The sequence below is a fragment of the Lepisosteus oculatus genome, chromosome 7, assembly GCF_040954835.1.
Source record: "Lepisosteus oculatus isolate fLepOcu1 chromosome 7, fLepOcu1.hap2, whole genome shotgun sequence".
Lineage (NCBI taxonomy): Eukaryota > Metazoa > Chordata > Actinopteri > Semionotiformes > Lepisosteidae > Lepisosteus > Lepisosteus oculatus.
In genome coordinates this window covers 57,128,986-57,152,594 of record NC_090702.1, presented here as the reverse complement: position 1 = coordinate 57,152,594, position 23,609 = coordinate 57,128,986, and the positions used below count along the sequence as shown (strand labels likewise).

At 43.4% G+C, this 23,609-nt stretch overlaps 1 protein-coding gene across 1 annotated transcript; it reads right to left on the bottom strand.

Annotated features, from left to right (window-relative positions):
- Nucleotides 1–664: 664 nt before the first annotated feature.
- On the bottom strand, nt 665–23,317 carry nt5dc3 (5'-nucleotidase domain containing 3). Its single transcript, XM_015351973.2, has 14 exons — nt 22,906–23,317; nt 21,373–21,557; nt 20,302–20,376; nt 17,561–17,616; nt 16,059–16,149; nt 10,874–11,011; nt 9,886–9,946; nt 8,809–8,911; nt 8,262–8,363; nt 7,207–7,288; nt 6,598–6,684; nt 5,923–6,063; nt 2,658–2,722; nt 665–2,096 (listed from the first exon to the last, which is right to left on the bottom strand). The coding sequence occupies exons 1-14, from the start codon at nt 23,165–23,167 to the stop codon at nt 1,835–1,837; spliced, it is 1,710 nt and encodes a 569-aa protein (XP_015207459.2). The 5' UTR covers nt 23,168–23,317; the 3' UTR covers nt 665–1,834.
- Between the last annotated feature and the right edge of the window lie 292 nt (nt 23,318–23,609).

Below are 23,609 nucleotides of genomic sequence, written 5' to 3'. Positions count from 1 at the left end.
TGGACGGGACGCCAGACCATCACGGGACACGTGCAGATACAGATACCCACACCAGGGCCAGTCTTCCCAGAAGCCAACTGACCTACCAGCACATCTTCGGACTGTGGGAGGAAGCTGGACCACCCGTGGGAAACCCACGCAAACACGGGGAGAACATGTGAACTCCACACAGATAGCTCCCCATGTCCACAATTGAACCCAGGGCGCCAGCACAGAAAGGCAGCAATACTAACCACTGCACTTCTGTGCCACCTGCTGTTACAACCATGGGTTGTAAATGATCTTTAACTGAATATAGGAAAGGGACACAAGAACAACTCTCCTCGCCAACGCGCACCATCCCGTCTGAGCCCAACCCACTGTCTGCTGAAAGAAGCACCTTGTGGCCTTTGTGGGGGGAGATTCTGACTTAGAGGCGTTCAGGTCGTTCAGTTATCTTCGCATCACAGGCTCTTCATTCAAGCACCCGTGGATCCTCTCAGACTGAGCAGGATCGCTACAGCAACCACATGTCACCAGAGGGGTAAGACCAACCTCATCTCGGGGCGGCCCAGAGGCTCAGACACTGCTGCCAGGACAGAGAACGACACTGACTGGGCGAGGAGGGCTAATTAAATTAATAACGCAAGGCAGAAGAATAAACCTCTCTGCCACACAACAGCAGTTATCTAATCAACCCGTAATTTATTTATAATACAGAATTCTGAATGATTAAATCATACAAAGCTAACAGACCCGACAAGCATTCTGTGAACAGGAAACGCAGCAGAATGTCAGGAGAATGAAGGCTTTGCTGTGACTATACGTTGACAACATCTTATATAATACAGTCCATGCAGAATGTAATCAAAACAGCATACACATTGATAATCCACCATAAACCAAGGTACTAAAATAGTAAAGGCATGTTTCATAGAGGTTTGGGGGCTAATTTACTGTATATTTTAATTAAAATCATCTTCATGTAAATAAAACATTACCGTTATACAGTACTGTACATGCCCACGCTGTGTATATTAAGATGTAAAATGTGTGATTCGCCTTTGCAGCATATACAATGCACATAAAATTCAAACTCCAAACACATTTCAGTCATTAAATAAAACAATAAAAATGTAAATAGGCAAATGATCTACCTCTTCCTTATAAAAATAACATATTTTACATTCTGTTTTAATAGCCTGAATGTAGCATGTTTAAAGTAAGAAATACAAGTCTAAGAGAATAAAGGAGTACAGCCCTGTTTCTCCCTGTGCAAAACATGGCCTTTTTCACCCCAGCAGTGAAAACAGTGCGGCTGTTTGTTGAGTCAAACACAGAAGGCAAAGCATTAGATTCAGGAAAGAAGCAAGATTTAGTTTCTGTGTTGTCTATCCCAGTGACTTTCACCTCCTGTTAAGTCACCATTTTCTTTCATGTGTTCTCAAAAAAACTGATTAGCCCCTGCAAGCTTCATCTTTCCTTCATGTAAAGATTGTCAGACACAACAGGGATAAATCTAATCATGTGGCCTCCATCCTCTGAGATGGATTTCCACATAGCGTGATTTTTCGGACCCATTTACAGTGGAAACAAGGAGTCAAAGTCCGTTATCCAGCCTATCGAGAAGGTGAGCTGGTTCTACAGAGCTGTTGCGTTATATTTAAAAGCCACAACATGCAAACAGGCACAAGGCTTCAAGAGCACAGCAAGTAGCCACACTACGGAAAAGGAAGCACTACAGCGACCTGCACAAGATGTTAATGGACGGCTCTTCTCTCTCCCGGCCTGTCCAAGCACAGCTTGAGGGTACAGGCTTGGCAACACCATGACCGTCTCCCAGCCTGTCCTGTCTCTACTTGGCCTGGGCCACCTCTGCCAGGCATGGCGTCTTGAAGAAGCCGGCGCCCATCTGGCCAGGCCAGACCGGGGCCTCGTGCTGCAGAGGGGTGCGGCAGGGGAAGAAAGTGTGGTGCAGGTTGTAGTTGAGCAGGCAGCTGAGGGAGGCCATGTAGATGTCCGCAAACCTGGAGAGGCGCCGGGAGAAGTACGTGGGGTTGTGGGAAGTCCTGAAGAGGCTCCCGAACTGAGGGTTGAAGATGTCCTTCGTCCTCGACCTGCCAAAAGTCCAATGAAGGCAGGTCTGTTTAGTTTAAGTGCTGTCTGTACCGATAACTGCCTATAAATGGCCGAATATGGAATGTCAACACTTATATCTGTTGGTAGAAATTTTCCTCACTTCCCCCTTAAAAGACAGTCAAGAGTGTCTCGGACGTTAAGTTTTTAGTTCCTGTGCATGGGAGCGAAACACACACAGATGCTTGGTGTAGTTTTCCCCACAGTAATTAAACTAGAGCAGTCCTTAAATATTTTTCTTTTATTTATCTTGCTTCCCTGTGCTTACAAGATTGGCAGACCAAACTCACAAAGTTTCTGACCATTATAAAGGGCAGGGCTGTTCAGACGTACTGTAGTACCTGTTTATTTGTTAACCATTTAACCACTTTCACAGACTACAGCATCTCAAAAACACTGAATTATTAAATACAAACCCTTTTGGTAATACACTGTTTCTCAGCACTGTATCCCAGCTCAGACTGTAGTTGACAGGATATAAAAAGTCACTTCATGAGCTATAAACTCTACCAAGTTCTTCCATGAGTCTCAGCCTCAATCACCTCATAGCTTCTCTCTCCTTGATCCACTCCTGCAAGACCATCTGTGACTCAGCATCTCTGTGCACCTTGGAGCAAAGGCAAATAATAATGTCAGATAGTGCCCTTCACAGTACATCAGCACAAAGCACTGTACACTGTACAGTCTAATTATAGAGACGGATATACAAAAATTAAAATGGCAAATAAAACAACTGCAAACTAGAGGATAAAAATGAGTGTTGACATGGGATTTGAAAGTGCTAACGTAATTAGCTGCTCTACCAGTGTTCAGAACCTAGTTCTGAGAACTGGAAGAAGACCAGTTGGCAGAGCACACAGGATGTGTTGGTGTGTTAACAGGAACTGATATAGTTTAGAGACTATTCAAGCCCTTAGAGGTATGTAGCTCTATTCTGAATTTTAATCTGGAATCCAGTGCAAGGAAGTTAAATCCGATAACTGCTCTGCATTTTTAGTTTTGTTTAAAATCTGGACTGAGTAATGAAAGTGCTGCAAGTTAAGAATTAGTTTGGAAACACCAGCACACACTTCAGTACAGTAAGGACACCTGTAAAAAGCAAGAGCAGGCATTAGCTGTTCTGAAGCAGACAGATTAGACCATTTGGCCATCTAGCTGGTTTTGTAGTTAACACCAGACTGATCTGAAGATCTCATCCAGTGGTTTATTCAATGAAGCCAGGATTTCAGCTTCAAGAATGTGGCTGGGTAGCTGTTCCAGATGCCCATAAGCCCTTGGGCAGAGAAGAGCCCTCTATTTTCAGATATAAACGCTCTTCCACATAGTTTCCACTGGTGTCCTCTGGTTTATGTTTCACTGTTTATCCCTCCGCTGGGCTGAATTTGTCAGTGCCTTTGAGGATTCTGAATACCTGGATCCTGCACTCTTCTAGTAGTCTCTGATTAGGACTAAAAAGCTTGAGCTTGAGCAGGTCATTCCCTTAAGCCCTAGAATGTGTCTGTTTACTTTTCTCTGGACTGATTCCAGAGCAGCAATATCTTCTTTGTAATTGTAGACTTTACACAATATTCTTAATGAGGATAGCGCACTATAGCGTTTTAGCACACGTATCCTTTATATCAGGTGTATGGATGTTAATGTATATATTTATGTTTTTTCATATTTGCAACATCTTCATAAGACTGCCAACATGAGCTTCAGATGCAAGGTTCAGGTCCAAAATGACCTCATGCCTCCTGACCCGAGTACTAAGACTGACTTCAGGAACATCAACAGTCAAACTAGGGTTGACGTACAGTTTATGTGGAGTCGATATGAAGATCCACTTAACATACAACACTGCTCAGTAACTTAAGGGACAGAACCACTTTTGGGCTAAGAGACATTTACCTCTCAAAAACAGCTTTCTTCCTTGGCTGTGAATATTCACATAACTCAACAAACGGTATTTAACGCTGAACAACAAATAGCGCTACTTCAAATAATGCCAGTTACAGCCTGGGCTGATTTTAAACAAGATATCTAAATAATACCTAAATTATTTGTTATTTCTTTACACTAAGACATGCCGAAAATGTGATTCTAGTTCCCTGTATTCTGCAGGCTATGCTGGTCTTTTTCATCTGTATCTCAAGAATAAAAACAGGAGAGCAGTTCTTGGAATGAGGTCAAGGTTTCATGGCAATACTCTGCCAGAATGTTCCAGCCCATAAAATCAATTTCAGGTGACTTGATCCTGTGCAGTATCTTTCACTGGTGCAGATTTTCAGGACCAATTTCTGACATAAGAGGTGTGGAGCCTGATTCCCTCAGAACAGAATCAATGAAGAGAAGGATCTCTGCACTAATCATGAAGCAGAGGTCTCCGAGTACAAACACACAGGAGGCTTAAATTAAATACACAAACTTAAATCCACTCACTATATAAACTGAGCTGCAGCAATGATTTAATAAATAAAAATGTAAAAATGTCAAAGATTTCTGCAATTTGAAACTACCTTTTTCTGAAGCCAATAACTGATGAGGCGAAGTGAATGAGGCTGACTTTATTCACTTTATTCTAGGGATTTTTAATTTAGTGCATCGTGATTTGTGATGCTGAGACAAAAATCCTCAATGAGAAATGTTTCTCACAGCAAAGACAAGCTTGCCTGTGTACACCTGTGTGACTAAAGATTGACCTTTCCAACATTGCGCCATCATGTTCTTCCAATAATAAAATGTTTGCTTTGGCTGAACAACAGTTTAGACCCATCTTCCCTTTCTTGGTTTGGCCAAAGCCAATAAACTCTACAAGATTACCAGTTTCCCTGCTGGTCTGTACAACATCATTACCAGACCAGTCAATCTCTACAGCACTTACCCGTCTCGTACTGTATGCCTAAAGCACTAAGCAGAAATAACGCTGAGTGCTTAATTAACAGATCTCTTAGTTTTAACGATGTAACATCTTCAATAATACTCTTTACTCTCTTTCTGAGAGAGTAAAGAAAGCAGAGCACTCACTGTGCGATACATCTCCCAAACATCTAAAAGGACGTTTCGAAATCAGTCGCGTACAAATCCTTGAACCCTTTATTTTTGGACAGATTTTTTTTATCAAACAATACTAAAATGTGGAGCAAATTCAGTTCTGAAGATGAGAAAAGGTATCTGATAACGCTGTCAAAGTCCTTTCGCTAGCAAAACGTAATCTGACTGTACTTAAGAGCATAAAAATGGTTAAGAAAAGAGAGGATCACACTTGGCCTATCAAGGCCGTTAGGTAGGCAGTGGTTAATTGATCCAAAGATCTTATCCAGCCATTTCTTGAATGAAGCCAAAGTAGAGGCTTCATTCTTTCCATAAGACTCCCTCTACTAAGATAAGACAAGATGACTTTATTGGTCATATACAATTTTCTTGCATTAGGAATTTGTCTTTTCGCAGACCCCAGCTTGCTCTCCATGAGACACACAGACAGGGAGAGAAGCTGGGGGTCAGAGCGCAGGGCCAGACATTTATACAGTGCCCCTGGAGCAGCTGGGGAGAACGTCTTACCGCCAGGTCATTTTAATGGGCCTTTTCAATGGGCCTTTTCCTGCAAGAAGAGGCTACAGGAGACGTTTTGATCTCTTTGAGAAGAAAAATTGAAAAATGCCAACGTGGCATGAAGCCAGCAGTAATCCCGCACGGCACCTTTACTAAGAAAACAAACCCATCGACAGAGGGGATGGATTTCTTTTAGCCAGTTACTTTTTCCCTTCTTTTCTGGGCGTGTTTAAAGCACCAGCCTGCACCCACCAGCTGCCCTGCAGCTGTACTGACCTGCATGTGCTCCAGCAGCACAGTGAGGCCCTGCAGCCATGTCACCGTGTGAACGTACTCCTCCGTGTTCATGATCTTGATCTCCTGCCGGAGCTCCGGGATGATGGCGCCAGTCCTCCAGCCGTGCTTCAGAGTCAGGTCCTGGAAGTGAGGGCAACAGAGCTCTCAGGACACCCTTTCCCTGACTCTACACCCCCTCGTGCAGCGGCAGTTACAGGCATCTCCTGTCAGCTCACAATCACAAACCCAGAAATGAATTGGTTGGACCCTGCTGTCATTGCTAAAAACCTGATCTTATTAAAGCAGGCTTTCACTGTCGCGAGAACTAACATAAAAAATGGATGCAATTAATGGGACAAATAGAGAAAATGTCATTCAAACTAATACAATAATATAGGTTTATTCCATGCTGAAAAAAAGAAGATAGAAAACACAACGTTTCGGCCGTGGAGCCTTCTTCAGGTGTGCACACCTGAAGAAGGTTCCACGGCCGAAACGTTTTGTTTTCTTTCTTCTCTTTTCAGCATGGAATAAACCTATTACTTGTTCCTTTGCAGCCTACGCATGCTGACGCAGCTACCCACCTGAACTAATACAATAATGTTACAGTTTTATTCAAGAGCAATACAATATTTCATACAATAAATACAGAAATCATAAACGATCTGCACTTACGGCCAGATCACTGTAGATGTGATCCCCAAAATACAGCACTTTGGATCCTCTCCAGCCTGTCAGCCTCAGAAACTCATACAGGTTGCCCTGCAGGGAGAGGAGACAGTTCAGGAAACTGAAAAGGACCCGAGGAGCAAAGCTGAAAACACAAATATAATCAGCAAGGACTAATCCACTGTCAGGTACATGTAGTTAACAGGCTAGAAATCTGAGGTCTTGAACGTCTTGGAGTAAATCTTCATTACTGCAATGAAGCTCCAGCTCATGCATTAAATCTGAATTAAATGCATGATTTCCAAGCGGTAAAGGGATGATTTACAAAGGGCAAACTCTTACTGCAATGCAGAGGATTGCATGCTGCTTGCCAAAGCACTGAAAATTAAGCAACATATTCCCACAAACTATTTACGAAGCCGTATAACAATTGTGTAGATCAAAAAAAGAAATCGAGAAATAAACCGAGTACAATTACATTTCCAAAGACGAACTGGCAAACTGCTGTTGCCTCTCTTCTGTACAGACGTATTTCATTTTGGTTTGGCCCGAGTCGGGCGATCTCCTTGGCGTGGTGCATCTCAAGGAGCACGGCGACAGCAGAGGGGGTCTCACCTGTTTGTAAATCTGTCCCTTCTCCAGACGGTGAATCCTGTCCCACAAGAGCACCCCTTTATCCGTCACCCTCCGGAACGGCCTGCAAGGGTACCGTCATCGTTACACAGGACCCGCAGCGTACGGGACAATGGGCAGAAGTGCAGTGGAACCCCAGATTAAGGCACCCCGCTTTGTGAATCTGTCACAGCTTTTCTTGGAAAGGTTGGACGGATTGGATCTTTTACAAGTTTATGGAAATGTATAAGGGAAACTAGTTTGTTTGAAAGAATAACCAGTTCAATGGATATTTTGAGAAAATAACCCCGGATGCAAAAAAATATATAACTACTGGCAATGAAACTGTACTTGACAACTTCAACTCTACGTAATTTTCCGTGCAAAATCGGTTTATGCAAACCGAGAGAATGTGCCGTTTCCCAGATCTATGCTGTCGTAATATGTTATTTATCATAATAACTGTAACTGCAATCACTGCAGCGTCTTAAACAATAGGTTCCTTCAGTAGCCCTGCAGCTGTAAAATGGAGCATTTACTTCACCAAAAATAAAACACTTCAAAATAGACAGCATTACGGAAAGATTTTAGGCTTTCTTACGTTTTTTTCCATATTGATTTTTTACGATGAAAAACGTATGTAATTCTTTTGGAAGGCGCCCTGACAGCAGCTTGCGGGTTTGCTTTCATACTCGCTCAAATCGCTGGTCACAAGCCAAAGCCTGCGAAAGTGAGTGATTTCCGCAAGGGAAGAGCTTCTCTGGGAGCAAGCACTCCAGGAGGAGCGGACTGGGGTCCGCAGGGAGGAGAGAAGCTGGATGCAGAGAGGCCCGTGACTGAACGTGACCAGAGGACTGTCCAGGGACTTGAATACCAGTTCCTCGCTCCCACTCCCTGTTTGCCCCTTGATTCCGAATTGTGCAGTGTAGACAGCTTCCTCCTAAACAACATTTTTTATTCTTGCTTAACTACATGATACTTCAATAGATGAAAGGAACTGCTCCATTTTAGAACTGAAGAGATCTCCACATTGGTGTAAAATCTAGTCACACACTTACTTCCTCCTGTCATTGAAAAAGCCAGGCTTGTCTGCCTGTACGATGACGACATCAAAGAGGTCTCTCCAGTCCTTCCCCACGATGTAGTTCATGCCTCTGTCCCTAGGAAACAACACAAGAAAAGTTTCATGAACAGGGTGGGGCAGAGATGCAGCCTGTCACCTCTCCGACAACCAGTCAGGAAGTGCGGAATCTACAGAACACACCCATAGACACAGCATGCCTGCTCGTGCACAGCTCAGACAAGAGCTACCTACAGCAGCTTCTAACTTCTGCAAGATTTTGGTTTAATTTAATTCTATTTAATTCACCGCAAAGCATGGGAAATATCCACACAAATGTCTGTAAAATCAACAGTTTTTTTAAAACTCACATTTAAGTAAATATATGATCAATTCAATTAAGAAATATGTCACGCAATACAACACTGGTTTCATGTTGCTTCCACAAACAGCCATGCAAGGGTCTGTTAAGGATAAGCAAGTGAAATACCTCAAACAAACATCTCATCAAGTTATAACACAACAGGCATAAACTTTACACTTACACAAAGTCGAAAGGACTGTTAGTTATCAGAAACATCTTCTTCCCGTTCTCTGACAGCTTGCTCAAAACAGCATGGGTCTGCTCACCATAGCAGATGTACTTTTCTAAACAGAGGGACAAAGCCAGTTATGCAACAACCCTGTACCAGCAAACAGCAAAACCTCCTAAAAACAACATTTGGATGTTCAGCTTCATAAGAGCATTCTACAAAAAGTACAAAGGCAGAATAAGAGGTCGACTGCAGAATTTTAAATGCAGAGCCTTAAAGCCTTAAGAAAAGTCGTGTCCATCTTTCTTATTATCCCTGTACACAGAGGGCACTGAATGAACATCACTGTTAAAAACATGTAAAGCCAAGTGTACCACTACTATAAACTGATTTTTTTTTTAAAGGAATACAAACTGTTTATATTACATGTTGAAATGACCAATTGCGTGTTGTTCAGGTCTCTGTTCACAGCAACAAGCAGGCAGGAGAGAGTGAGGAGGTGGAGTCAGACTCCTCCCACCCACCTGTGGGCCAATCATCTTTCACCACGTCACAGGGGCACAAGGAAAATCACCTCCAATTGGAGGAGAGGCACATCCTTCACCTACAAACGCTTGGTCACCTCAGGAGTTCTGTGTCCTGTGTCGCTCAGAGCCTATTGCACACTCTGATTTGGGCCATCTCGGTCCCAGCCGGCTAGCGACTTTGGCCTGGGCTTGAGCCTGCGACCACAGAGCTCAAACTGAGCTCCGACAGGGAAAGCCACTCACTAGGCCCACATACTGCAAGTGTATCCTGCCCCTCACATCCCTAAAGGCTGAGGGATCCATCGAGGATTTTACAGGTCACAAAAAAAAAAAACAGACAACAACACTTTTAAGATACCAGACTCTGAAATTCTCAAAAGTTCCCCCTTCAGCATAAATTTTATAAACTGATTTTTGTTTAAAAAAAAATATGGCTATATTGCCATAGCTCACACACGTTCTACAGGCCCAAAGCCCCAGTGTCACCCGCTGCTGTTTCCAGCTCCGGGAGAACAATCCCAGATCCCAATCCCAGTTCTTCCACCCCCTAACATGACGTTACCAATATCTGCTTCCACAGCCCGGTACATGATGCCTTTCACATGGACATCTCCAATCGCCTCCTGGTCAGCAGAAGGGAAACAAAATGGCATCAGCCAGAGCAACACTGCCAGCTGCTGAGTCACACAGGGCAGAGAACTGAACATGCAGCACAACCCTACCATCTCCCACAGCTTGTATGTGAACTAACAAAAACCACCACAGCACGACTGACCGGCAGGTTACTGAAAGCGTAGTGTATAAAATGTAGAAACAAGACAGATGAAGCACTTTTGTACCAAATGATCTTTTAAATTCATAAACTGAGAATATATTTCCATGAAATGTATAAAAAAAGATCATCTGAATTGCAATGATATTGCTGAATATACCAGGCATCTGGTGTGGTTTGGGATTTGTATGCTATTGGCCAGACACAATGAACATCAGGATGACAAAGAGCACAGACATGCAGATTGTAAAGTGACAGTCCGTGTGCTCATTGGCAAGATGCAGGCAATGGACAAGTCTCAGATCAGAGGATGTTAACACGCAATCTCACTGAAGGACGTTCAGATACGCGTCTCAGTCTCAGGGCCTGCAGAGGCCAGACTGCAAGGGAAGAAGCTGTCTGCTACAGGATTACTCACACAGCTGATGTGAAATGCGAGAGCATGTATGACCTGCTTATTTGAAGAGGAGTCAAATTCATTTCCTAATTAAGTGAAGGTCAACTTTGCTCCCAGATGCGGAAACTCTGGCAGTTTTCACCATAAAAATGTAAAAAGAGGGTGTGGTGTCCAAGCAGGTGGTGGTGCCAGGCAGTACTTTTCTACTACAAATAAATCCCTCACGGGATCAATAAGTATCTATCTATCCGAAAGGCTCCTGTGCTAAAAATATAACAGTTCAGCACAGGGCTATGAAAACAAAGATGAGAAGATTTTTCTGCTACTCTAATGTCACTGAAGAAATCTGTCACAGAGAATGTGTCTCCCACAGTTTAGCACCTTGACATCCTTATAGAGGTGGACAGGCTCGTAGTCGATGTTGTGCTTCATGAAGTAATCGTTGACGCAAGAGAGCAGAGTCATCTCAGGCAGGGAGAAGATGTCCATGAACTGTTTCATGGTGTGGCCGTGGGAACTCTGCAACAGACAAATATAATTAAACTGAAGCAATTCTATTCAATTTATTTTTATATAGCACCTTTCACAACAAGGTTGCCCCAAGGTGCTTAACAATGCAGGTGACCATACATGTGAATACATAACAGAAAAGACCAGAGGACAAATGGAGGAGAGGAACCAAAAGGGAGAAAAAAGGAGAAAACAAAACTCTAGGGGTCCAAGGTCAACTGGTTGCCCAACCCATTTGGGCATGCTAACATTAATTAAAAGAAAAGGGAAATAAATTAGTTTGGGCATTAATCCATCCATACATCATGTCTTCTATGTGTTAGTACTCCATCCAGATCTCTGTAGACCAGTAAAATCCTCCTAAACGATAGCTATATTGCTACTGCCAATGATTCTGTTTTATTGTCATCTTCCAGTTTTCATTTTCAAACCTTCCCTACACAGCAGACACACTTGTTTTAGAGCCTTAGATGAACGATCAGCTTACACAAGAGAGCTGGAGAACACCAACAGACGATAAATAATGAGTCTCTTCACCATCTGTTGAGCAACATCATGTCGTCAAGATGTCCACAACCACCCGGACTCAGTCAGTGAGGCCAATCACTGAACACTGGTGCAGTTTCTCATGCCACTATCTAGTGTCGAGGGCCAGAAATGGCTCACCCAGTGAAGGTCTCTGTGCTGGGAACAGGCGAGCCCTGAACAATTAAGCAGAGCCCACCGAGTCCCTGGGGAATGAGAAACCACTGAACTGGCCCTCTGCCCCCTGAGCTACAGGAGCTGGAGTCAGCAGGGGAACTCCTGGCTCGACACGAAACCAGGCAGCCCACATCATCAGCCCTGTGCCCCTAGCCTGTGGTTCAGCAGAGCAGGACAGGCATTTCACAGCTGAAACCTATGGATTTAATACTTTTCAAGACAACCGTCAACTTAAAAACAAAAGAGCGGGTCAATCGCTGGAGCTATTACCACAGTAACTGCAGACTTCAGATTACAAGTAGGAGAAGCCTGTAGTGATTTTAAAATGTTTTGCAAAATGACGTGCTTCACATGCTGCTCCTACTCAGAACAGTGAGCTCCCAACTCCTGACTATGCAGTTAATGTCGAAAGGGGATCCTATTTCATCGATCAAGGCTGCCTGTCTGCCATTTTACTTCTAAGACTTCAAAACAACCACTGCCACAGGAACCACTACATGAATTCACCTGTAGCCTGTCAAGCTACAACACTCCTAGATCTGCTTCAGACCGGCACCTCCCATGTTGCAGTAATACTTGACGAGACCTCGGACAGCTAACATCGCCATCTCTTCTTCAAAAAGCTATTTGGCCAATGAACTCCTAGCGAGGTGGGTATCATCATATACTTGACCCTTCGTTTATTTGAATGGGCAGGGACATGCTTAGAAGCTTTCAAAACTGCCTGCAGCTGTCTGGATTAATTATATTTTTGGTCAAAAATTCAAATTACACAAAGTTCTTGAATTACATGGCAGATGGATTTCTGACAGATTCCTTCCGTGTAACTCAAAACGACATAATATAAAAACGAATTTTCCGTAAGCATGGGAACATGACTTATTCATCACTCCCTGCATCACTGGGATTCTTGCTTTCTCTCTCCAGGTCATAGACTGAGCAGTGGTATCTCTCCTCTCTACCCCCAACATGAGCAGCACACACATATTAACCCTATGAGCCCGCACAACTGCTTTCCTGCTTCTCCATCCCTCACAGACACAGAGGGGAAAATAAGAGAAAATCTCTGCAATATCATGAATGATGATTCACTCTAAGTGTTCACACAACAGCCAAGAAATAGTTGCTTCCAAATTACGTAAGATTATGGTGACATAAAGACTTCAGGAACCAAACCCTTACATAACTCAGGGAGTGGGTGTACAGATATTTTTTCCTTATTTAACCTTTTAGTTGATTATTAATTGTAGACTGTTTTGTTTAATCCTTTTACCAAATGTTAAGATTTGTGATTTTTTGGGTTTTAAAAATGATTTAAAATGTTTTATTTACAAATTCCACATAATGAAGCTCTTTTTTTAGGACACGGTAGCTTACTCTGTTCTGGTTTTCTTGATTTTATTTTAGATGTTATACTATATAAACACAAGGCACAGCCTAAGATAATAAAGGTTTTAAGGTCGTATTTAATAAGTGAGAGACGAGGGGAGTTGAAGGGTACCTGTCTGTGTACCTGTCTTAGTAAGGGCTGGGTACCTTACATGTCAAGAAGCTCACGCCCTATAATATTCTATCCTTTTATTTCATTCTGTTGCTGCATGTTTTTGCACATCTGATGTTGTTTTTGCACATTACCTGTTACCTTTTGTTGTTTTGCACATTGCCTGTTGTTGCTTTTGCACACTGCCCGTTGTCTCTGTCTTTCTTTTATTATACAATTGTATTGTTGTTTTTTTTGTACTACTTATCATCTGAGAGCTAGCTAAATAGCATTTCGTTATACCATATACCTGCATATGAGTATAATGACAAACTTGAACTTGACTTGACTGCGTCTCCCAAGCGATTCTATTGATCCCACCACAAAGCTGGTACGCCCCTATACTGTCTAAACATTATGGCAGGTTGGCTGTTGCTTGCTGCGCCAAAGCACATTAAAGTGAGAACTAACTCATTATAAACTATGAAGCAGTATATATTAAACCAAAAATGCTAAATCAAAGTAAAAGCGTGTAAAGTATCAAACTATTTGTACCTGTTTTTAGATTAGATGATGTTTTGAAAAATACTCCTTCATACCTCTTAACTCTTAAAGACTGGGACTGCTCATTATTAAACTGTATGTTATTCATAAGAAACATTCTTACAGAGAAAACCTCTGAAGTAAAATGAGTTAAAATAATGAGTGACCAGACTAATGTGAATAGCATAATTGTGAGCATGATAATCTGAGCATCCAATGGATCTCATAACAAATTCAAAAGGTTGTTGGGAAAATGTTAAAATCTGTATTGATTGCATGCAGTCTGACATTTACTGAATAGGCATTACATATGTAAATGAATTCCACTGGCTAACATTGGTCACGACAGCACTGATCAACCAGGGGTTTGCTGTGGTCTGGTCTGCAGCATGTGTTTTAGAATCAAGACCAGCCAAGGCCAGATTTAGGTGTTCGTAGGCCCTGGGCACTTTCACTCTGAAATGTGCAAAAAGAGTGGTGAACACCAATTGAATGACGCTGATTGACATGATGCACTTTAAACTATTCTCATGCTAGACCACCTGATTGATGGAGTGAGTCGAGTGACCGTCACTTCGATACTTCTAGTTTCTAGAACAGCCGCTAGATACTGTATGGTGATTGATCTGGAGCACCTTGAGTCGAATCGCAAGCGGGTTGTTTCAGTTTGTTTCTCGTGAGTCACTAGTGTCTCCCTCCTTCGTAGGCCCTAGGCACTGTGCCTGCAGGGCCTGATGGGAAATCCGGCACCGAGACCAGCTGCAGATACCATCGTGTGGGATTCTGTCCCCTTGTTCTCAGGCAGCCTGGACAAGCAGGGGCTGTTCCCTGGTCTCTGAGCCCCAGATGCCACATCATCCCAACGCATCCCACTAAATGGCAACAAATGTCCACACCGAAGCGGTGGCATTCTCATCTTGCGAGAAAGCGTCTATTGAATAAATGGCAGAGCACGTAAGAAATATCCAGAATCCATATCCTTTATTGTCTAAAACCATACATACCGTACAGTATATAGAGCACTGTTTGCTTATTGCTCACATTACTGCTCGTGGATATTCTAAGTCCCAGTGTCATTCTGTCTATTTCCATATTCAACTGATTAGTTTCTTCATTCCACACAAGCAGTAAACGCGAGGGCCGCAGAGTGGTTGTCTGATTGCACAATCACTTCCGTCACAAAGGCCAAGGGGACGCTTTCCCTGCTCATGCAGCTGTTACCTCTCCACATACCAACTCTAATCCCCCGACATGACCATACCTCCTTTCAAATCCTGCCTTGGCTACAGCCTCATATATCACCACGCTGACCTTTCACTGACAGGACGGCAGGTCTAAAACCTCCCGTCAAACGCAGCTCAGACTCAACACCCTCTCCCCTTAGGGGCTGAACTCTCCCGGCAATTTACAGATATAGCTCCCCGACCAGCTCAGAGTCACCATGAAGTACATTTATTCTGGGAAATACCGTCATTAAAATGTATTAATCTTTTTTCCCATATTTCCAGATAAAAGAAAATGATTGCTCATATTGTAATAATCTGTAAAGATCTGCCCTCTTTCACGGCAGGTGTAAAATAATGGACATGCAGGGCATTCTCACCCTTTATTTTTATACTGCTTTTTTACTGTCGACCTCCTATTGCTTCTTACGGTCAGTCTTCTAATGTTAGACACAGGGATCTGCTATTCCCCTCACTTCTGCGCCACTGTGAGTTCTGCCTCATCCATTAAGCTCAGTTTAGAAGCGACAAAGATCCCAGAGCCCAGATCTCAGTCCTGCATGTATGTTACCGCACTGTTTTCACCCGATGTCGAACAAGACATCCTGACAACATTCTCTTCAATAGAAAGGGTACTAAGTATATTGTAGAATCACAACTACAATATTTAAAATAAAGTTAATGAGAGAAACATTCTTTTCCCGGAGGACAATGGATAAACCTGCTAAGCATACTGGGACCCAATGAATTCACAACGAGAGGTAACTGGCTTTGAAAGGCAGGTTATTTTTAGAAAATAGATGCCGAACTCATGGAACACTAAATACAAGACATTTCGGACTACGACATATTAAATATGAATATAAAAAAATTCTAAGTACTCAAGCAAACTGTAGAAGAAATAACTTAAAATTAATAATGAAATCCTCAACTGATTTAATTTTGAACTTTCTGTGCCGAGATCTCGAATTACTGACAGCAGAAGTACAAATTGAATTGTGAGCAAACTGCCCCTCGGGGGTAATGAAGACGCTCTCCTTCTCTCCAGTGTGCCACGGTCAAACGGATGTCCGCCCAGCCATGAGGGCAGGACAGCTGACAGACTCACCTTGCCGTAGAAATCGCTCATCTGCTCCAGGGGCACATGGGAGCCTTCGTACATGGCGACGACCTCCTTATCCGACACGGGGTGCAGCCCTCTGGAGAGAACAGGACTCTTTCACATCGCTGTTTACAGCAGCTGACAAGTGCTCAGAGCCCTCAAGCTCCCTTCTATCATTCCGCCATTAACACTCTCGCAGAGAAGGCAGGTGTCACAAAGAGAACCAGCATGAAATGAGAAATACCTTCTTATCTAATCTAATCTCACCTACAGCACAAATAAGCACCCGCAGAGAGACAAACAGGAACATTTTAGTTTTGACTCCAGGAGCCATGGGATCGTAGGCAAATAATGGCGTTTTCTCAAAAGGATAAGAGTAATACGTGTTAATGGATTCACATTTCACAGGCAAACCAGCTTAAAATAAGAATTAAACTATGACAGTAACAAGAACTTAATTGACTCCTTACCAATTCATGAGGCAGAGTAATAATAATAATAATAATAATAATAATAATAATAAATAAACTTTATTTTATATAGCGCCTTTAAAGGTGGCTTCTCAAAGCGCTTTACAGGATGACAATAACAATAAATAAGAAGACTACAACAATAAATAAGAAAATTTCACAAGATAGGACACAATTATAATTACAACAATACAACAATAATAATAGAGGAGACCGTGGAAGATGGTATTAAGAAGAGCAGAGGGGTGAAGAATGGAACCAGTTAAGTAAAGGCTTTTCTGAAGAAGAAGGTTTTGAGTCAGAGTACGCCTGTTCCTCAACTGTAACACATCAATTTCCCTACGAGATTAATAAAGTCTTATCTATCTATCCCACTTATCACAGAGTGCTATGGTATGTGGCTCAGAAATTGTTTGCAGTTTGTTTTAAGCAATACACCTACTGTACTGTATACTGTGTTGAATTGAAGGAAGCTCCCGGGGTTGTATCAGTTCATTTTAAACCTTCCTAAGGCCATGCAAGCAGCCTCTTTGTGCAATACTGGGGGCTTCATAGTGCAGTACACCAGTCCTGTAGTGCACATGCCACCTTTTCCATCATGATGGAGAAAAATCTGATGATTATACGAACCTAACAGGAGCCTGAGACGGTTCAGGGAGAATTAAAGATTTGTGAAAGAGCACAACGTATTAAAAAAGGCAAAAGATACTGGTAATGTGCTGAATTACTACTGATTTCTCAAAAACTGAGAAAAAAAATTAAAACACTTTCAGGCTTCACATGCATTTCCCCAAAAATATCTGCTTGCTGTACTGGCATGAGAAAAGGATTGAACTGCTGAGTAACTAGCATCATTGCACACAGATTTCTGAACCTGCTGATGACAAATCGAGTTACAGCCCACGACACTGGGTACCTGAGGGAGGTTTACTACACTGATTCTTATATCCCTGACCTTCCCTCAGATTACTGAGGACATGAGGACAGGAGCAGAGCTGGGGTAAAGCCCATCACACAGCAGCACACACCCATACATACCTGTACACAGTTCCTAACTGGATGTAATGAAAGGCATCGATCTTCATCAGCAAAGCCTAAGACAAAACAACAGTGATGCAATAGAAAGTCAGATATTGTTCTGGCTTATTCATAGAGATTCCAAGTAAATAAGGAATAATAGCACCCAAAAGCAGCCCTGAGAAATGCAATGGCTTATAAGTAGTACTCATAAGTATTCACCCCCTTGGACTTTGTTACATTTTATTGTGTTACAATATGGAATCATAATGGGATTTTATTGGGATTTGTTGCCACTTATTTGACTGTTCCTGAGAGAGCATAGCAAATAAGAAACCCACTGTACATGAACATATGGCAAATAAACTCCTCTATCTACAAAACACTATAAAGCCAACAAAAACTACATTATGAAGACAAAGGAACATTTACCGTAAATGTAGGATTGTGTTGTTAAAAAGCACATATCGGGAGAATGGTACAAGATCATTTCCAAGGTAGCAAATATAATCGAAAGCACAGTAAAGTCCATGACAAGAGAAATGGAGAAAATATGGCACAGCTGTGAGTCTGCGCAGAACAGGGCATCTTCAAAAACTGAGGGCAAGAAGGGCACTATTCAGGAGGCCACCAAGAGGCCTATTACAACTGTAAAAGAATAACAGTCTCGCACAGCTGGGTTTGCACTCGACATAATGACCTGGGTGCTTCACAAATCCAGTCTTTGTGGCACAGTGTCACAACAAAAGCCATTGTTGGAAAAAAAAAAACCACACAACAGATCTTGGCTCGTGTTTGCCAGAAGGTACGCAAGAGACTCCGAGACCAAGTGGGAGAAGATTCTATGGTCTAAAGAGACCAAAATTGCCCCTTTAGGTATCAACACTAAGCACTTTGCTTGGGGCAAGTGAGACGGTCAACAACATCCTGACAACTCCGTCCCTCCTGTGAAGGACAGTGGGGGCAGCTTCATGCTATGAAGATGCTCCGCTGCATCAGGGCCTAGAAGATTTTTGAAGGCAAAATGGATGCAGCAAAGTTCAAAGAAATCCAGAAGGAAAGCATGCTGTTGTCTGCAAGAGACCAGGGACTTAGGAGAAGATTCATCTTGCAGCCAAAGCCCCACTGTAGTGGAATAAAAACAAAAGTCAATGTTCTGGGGTGGCCCAGTCAAAGCCCAGACCTCAATCCCATGGAGAATCTGTGGCAATAGATCAAAAATGCTGTTCACCACTGGTCCCCATCCAACCTAAAAGAGCCCGAGCAACTTTGCTCGGTAGAATGGGCAAAAACTGCAGTGTCCAGATGTGCAAACCTGGTAGAGATTTTTTCAAGAAGATTCATGGCTGTAATATTGACTCAAGGGGTGGGGGGGGGGGGTGAATACTTATGCAATCAGTTGTTTTCTGATTTACATTTATAACTAATTTAGGAAGATCTGTGGAATTTTGTTTTCCCTTTGACATTATGGACTGTTTTATGTCCTTTCATCGCAAAAAAAACAAATAAACATTACGATTCCATATTGCAACACAATAAAATGTGAAAAAGTCCAAGGGGGTGAATTATTTTTGAGAGCCACAGTCCCAGGATACGTCTCACGCTGGGTCTCAACAGCACCTTCTTCCTCTGACTTATAAAGCAGCCTGTGCCCCACAGTCACATATCTGAAATATGGAGGAAGAGTCAGGTCCACAATCTTTGGTCAAGAGAATTCGAGGTGGGGAGCTGAAGACAACTGTCCTACTTGTGGAGCCCTGGAGAAACTGATCTACAAATGGAGTAACTGCAGAACTGAAGGCTGTGCACGACTCTCAGGCTGTCACTTTTACTTCTGTCGCTTTAAATCTTTACTCTTGATCATAGGTCTCAAACTCAGCCCCTGAAGGGACTACGGTCTTCTACATATTACTGCACCTGAGATCACAGTTAAACAATGGGTTTAATTACTTGATAAACTGCATCATTGCAAAAACCTTGACCAGACTTCAAGAGGAGTGTGACAGATAACTGTACCTTGAGTGAATATCTTTTTTTTTTGCTCTTAATGACTTTTTAAATAATCTGACAAACAAAATAAGTAGGTTAACTGTTAATTGACTACTTATTCTGGAACAAAAACCAGGTGACAACAGGCCCTCCAAGAACAGAGTTTAAAACTCCTGATCTAGATACTAGTCATTACAACTGTGATGGGTTTTGACCTATTAAATAGTTTGAACCCCCAAGTCTAAAGCACTACATTCTCACCGGGCTGTGTTCAGCGGTCACGAGTCACAAGTCTAACTGCACTGCCTATTTATATGTGATTCTTTTGAACAGGGGCAGAGGCATGGGCAAGGATATTTATCAGCAGGCTCACCGCATGCTCGCATGAACCTTTAAGGGCGGAGTGGTGGCTCTGTGGCTCAGGATCTGCGCCTGTGGCTGGAATGTTACTGGTTAGTATCCCGCAGCCAGCAGAGGATTCCTACTCCGTTGGGCCCCTGAGCAAGGCCCTTAACCCCAACTCCTCCAGGGGTGCTGTATAAATGACTGACCCTGCGCTCTGACCCCCAGCTTCTCTCCCTGTCTGTGTGTCTCATGGAGAGCAAGCTGAGGTCTGCGAAAATACAAATTCCTAATGCAAGAAATTGTATATGGCCAATAATCACTTTATAATGTATTATTTATTAAGACAAGCATGTTCCATGGTGGGCAAAACTAGACCACCCAATCAAGAAGGGTCATATGCACTTTAGATCATATGTGTCAGTCCTTACCTTCTGCACATCATAATGAAGACCCCTGATAACAAAATCAGGAATATAGTCGTATTCCCGCAGGCCCTCTGGATACTAGGAGAAAAAAAGGTTAAAAAAAAACCTTAAGATTTGGCTTTGTAAAGACTTTCAGGACTAACAAACACAATTAAGTCATTCAGCCTATTCAGCCCATTTGGTAGTTAATAGTTAATAATAACAATATTAATAATTATTAACATCCAAGGATCTTATCTGGGTTTTTCTTGAAAGAATCCAAGGTATCGGTTTCAACAACATGGCTGTTGTTAAATTTGTGACATCAGGCTCGTATTTCACTGTTGATACTGAAGATGTTCTCTGGATTCACTTCGTAAGTGAAAAAGAATGTTGGAATTTGAGCTTTTAAGACCTTTTTTTTCTTACAATGTCTGTGTTGGAAGAAAAAGGTCAAGTCTGTTACATTACCTAGCTTGTCTGAGAAAAATTCAATCAAGATGACCCTCAATGGTGGCATTGCTGAGCATTGCTGCCTCACCCTGGGTTCAATTTCAGACCTGGCGTGCAGTCTACATGGAGCCTTTTCGCCACCGGTTCTGTGTGGCTTTCCCCTGACTGCTCCATCCCACAAGTTTCATCCCACAAGCTTCTGGAAAAACGAGCTCTAATGTGAGCACATGTGTGCCTGTGTATCTGCCCTGCGATGGACTGGCGTCCCATCCAGGGTGTATCCTGCCTTGTGCCTGTTGCTTGCTGGGATAGGCTCCAGCTCCCCCGCAACACTGAACTGACTGGAGCCGTTGGAAAGGGGATGGATGTACGAATCCGAGATCATACGGATATGCATGGATCAGAAGTCTCAACCCTGAAAGTGTGAGTTGTGAAAGTTGAAACACTAAGTTCATACTGATCAAAATAACAAAACTCAGCGCACATGACTATAGTGAAAAGCCTTAAAAACACAGGGAGAGACAACAGTGGAGATCAAATGACCTTCACACCAAACAACACTGTTCCCTGCTAGACCTAAAATCATGGAAAACCATTTTTCTAGAAGCACGAAACGTCAAACAGAGGGAAGCACACACTTACCCTGTGCTCCTGAATGAGGATGTCTCTGGCTATGTTAAATATCAGTGTGTGCAGGTGGCTGGAGTAGAAAGCCAAGGTGTAGTCATAGTCAAAGCCATAGATTTCGATGTCTTCTAGGCTCATCTCGTTGTTGGCAAAGATAGCATCTGGGTTTAGGAAATTACGTGCAATAGCTGGGATTAAATCTGGAATAATCAAGAAAAAAAACGGAATCCAACAGTTTATTATAATGAAAGTCATACAATACAGTACTGCATTTATCTTGCTTTTCTGCAAGAGTAATTAAATAGGACAAAGATAAAATGAATTAAGGACAAACCTTATACTCCACAGAGCTCATTGCTTACAACAGAACCTGTTTCTACAGTTCTGAAGATTTAAACTATGGGTTTTTTGTTACGGCAGTGCAGTATCTTTGAAAGGTTAGCTGAATTAATCTCTGTATTTGTGAAGTGGGTCCCCTCCTACAAGTCAAAAGATTTGTGATCCCTGGGCAAGAAAAGTGTTCTTACACACAAGACGTTACTGCACAACCCAAGGTCTGGTTTTGTGTGATGAGTGAGGACTCCGAGGGGGGTCATGAGAAGCCGTTTCTCCTTGTTCTCCTTAGGATTTCTGTTCTGCCCTCTCTTAACTACTTCACACATTGAGCAACACCGGAATGCACTCTCTGAGATGAAGTCAACTTGTACCTTAAGCAACGATTTCCACATAATGTATTTTTTTAATACAGTCTGTGGTAAAACATCTAAAAAAAAAACATTTCACTCCATGGACACCTGTCAGAAACACAAGCAAACGATTTCGACATGAATTACTCATGAGGCGACATGTCCTTCGGAGACAGGAAAGTGCTCTGGGTTACCATCAGCGGCTCTTGTCGAGAGGTTTCTTGAGCAGCGCTTGTGAACAGTTCTTTCGTCCTTTGCCGATACTCAGCGGATCCCCACATTCCCCGCGGCGAGCTGTGCACATACCGCTGGCCACGGCCACATGATGGCATGATGCTGCCAGTCAAACAACATTCACAATGCGTGAATCAGACCTTGCCGCTGCTTAATGAGGGCGAGGACGCCAGCAAGCTAATGAGCGAGGCGAAGCCTCGGGAGCCCCGGACCCCAGCCACAGTACAGCCCCTGCACGGCACCAGCGGTCGTTAATACTCTCTGGCCTGCGTCAGCGGGGACACTGTTGCGAGTACCAGGCTCTTCAAATACATGATGTAGTGAGATCAAGCTGTCAGATAACACGTGCATGTATAAAACACATGAATATGATCAATAAAAACCAGACTTCACTCCGTCAAGGCATACCCCCGGAGTGATATCTGTCCGGAGAGCCGTCTGTGAATGTGAGCCCCTGATCGCTCCCAATCTAACACATTCATAAATCGGGGGTCTGCCTACAGTTTTAATTTGCAGGCACATCCGCTGAGCTGGTTTTGTTTCAGAAGGTAATCGTCATACCGCTTCCTCTCCAGTATACAGTTTATGCTTCACTTCGCTTTAGACAAAAGTTGCAATGCAATCTCACCTTCCGTCTGCTTTTTGGTCTCATTGTAAAGTGCCCAAAGCGAGCTGGTCATGTCCCGGCCGCTGACAGAGGACGTGCACAGAGGTCTTGTGCCCGGAAAGCCGCGGGACCTCGCCGAGACCGACCCGGCTCCCACCGGCGCACCGACCTGCTGGAGCCGCGCAGCCCGGCGGCCTCCGCTATGCAGAGCCGTGAAGCCCCGGATCAGTGCCTGTAAACCGTCTCTGCCTCCCAGCCTACTTGACAAGGACAAGAGCGACATGGCTCCTGGAAGCCAGCGCTTTTGAGCACACAACAGCCCTGCTACACGTCTCCCACCGTCATGCCCGGCTGCTAGCGTGCACAGCGCCGCGAGCCCCCCGGCAACCAGCAGGGAGCAGCCTCGCCCGACGTCACTTCCGCCTGTGAGCGAGGCTGGGGACTCCGGCGGGTTGCCACAGGAGCGGCCGGGCGAGTCTCGGCATGTCTAGGTGTGACGTTTCCAGTATTTTCCTTGCGACCAATGCGTATGGACGTGTTAAAATGCACCGAACTGCGCAAAAGCGAAGTATAACCCGCGAAAGCAAACTGAAGTGATCCTTTCACGATCCTTTTCCATCAAGATTCCAGTTTCCATCGGTTGTACTGGTGTAGTAGTGACACCAGAACAGGCTCACGACCCGGTATGGTAGAGCTGGTCTGGACATCTGCTGCGGAGGGTAGCA

Coding starts and splice junctions, on each gene's coding strand:
- nt5dc3 (XM_015351973.2), bottom strand. CDS start 23,167: ATGTCGCTCTTGTCCTTGTCAAGTAGGCTGGGAGGCAGAGACGGTTTA. Junction 11,012..16,058: donor TGAGCGATTTCTACGGCAAG/GTGAGTCTGTCA, acceptor TGTCTGTTGCAG/AGTTCCCACGGCCACACCAT. Junction 6,064..6,597: donor ACATCTACAGTGATCTGGCC/GTAAGTGCAGAT, acceptor CCTCACTTCCAG/GACCTGACTCTGAAGCACGG.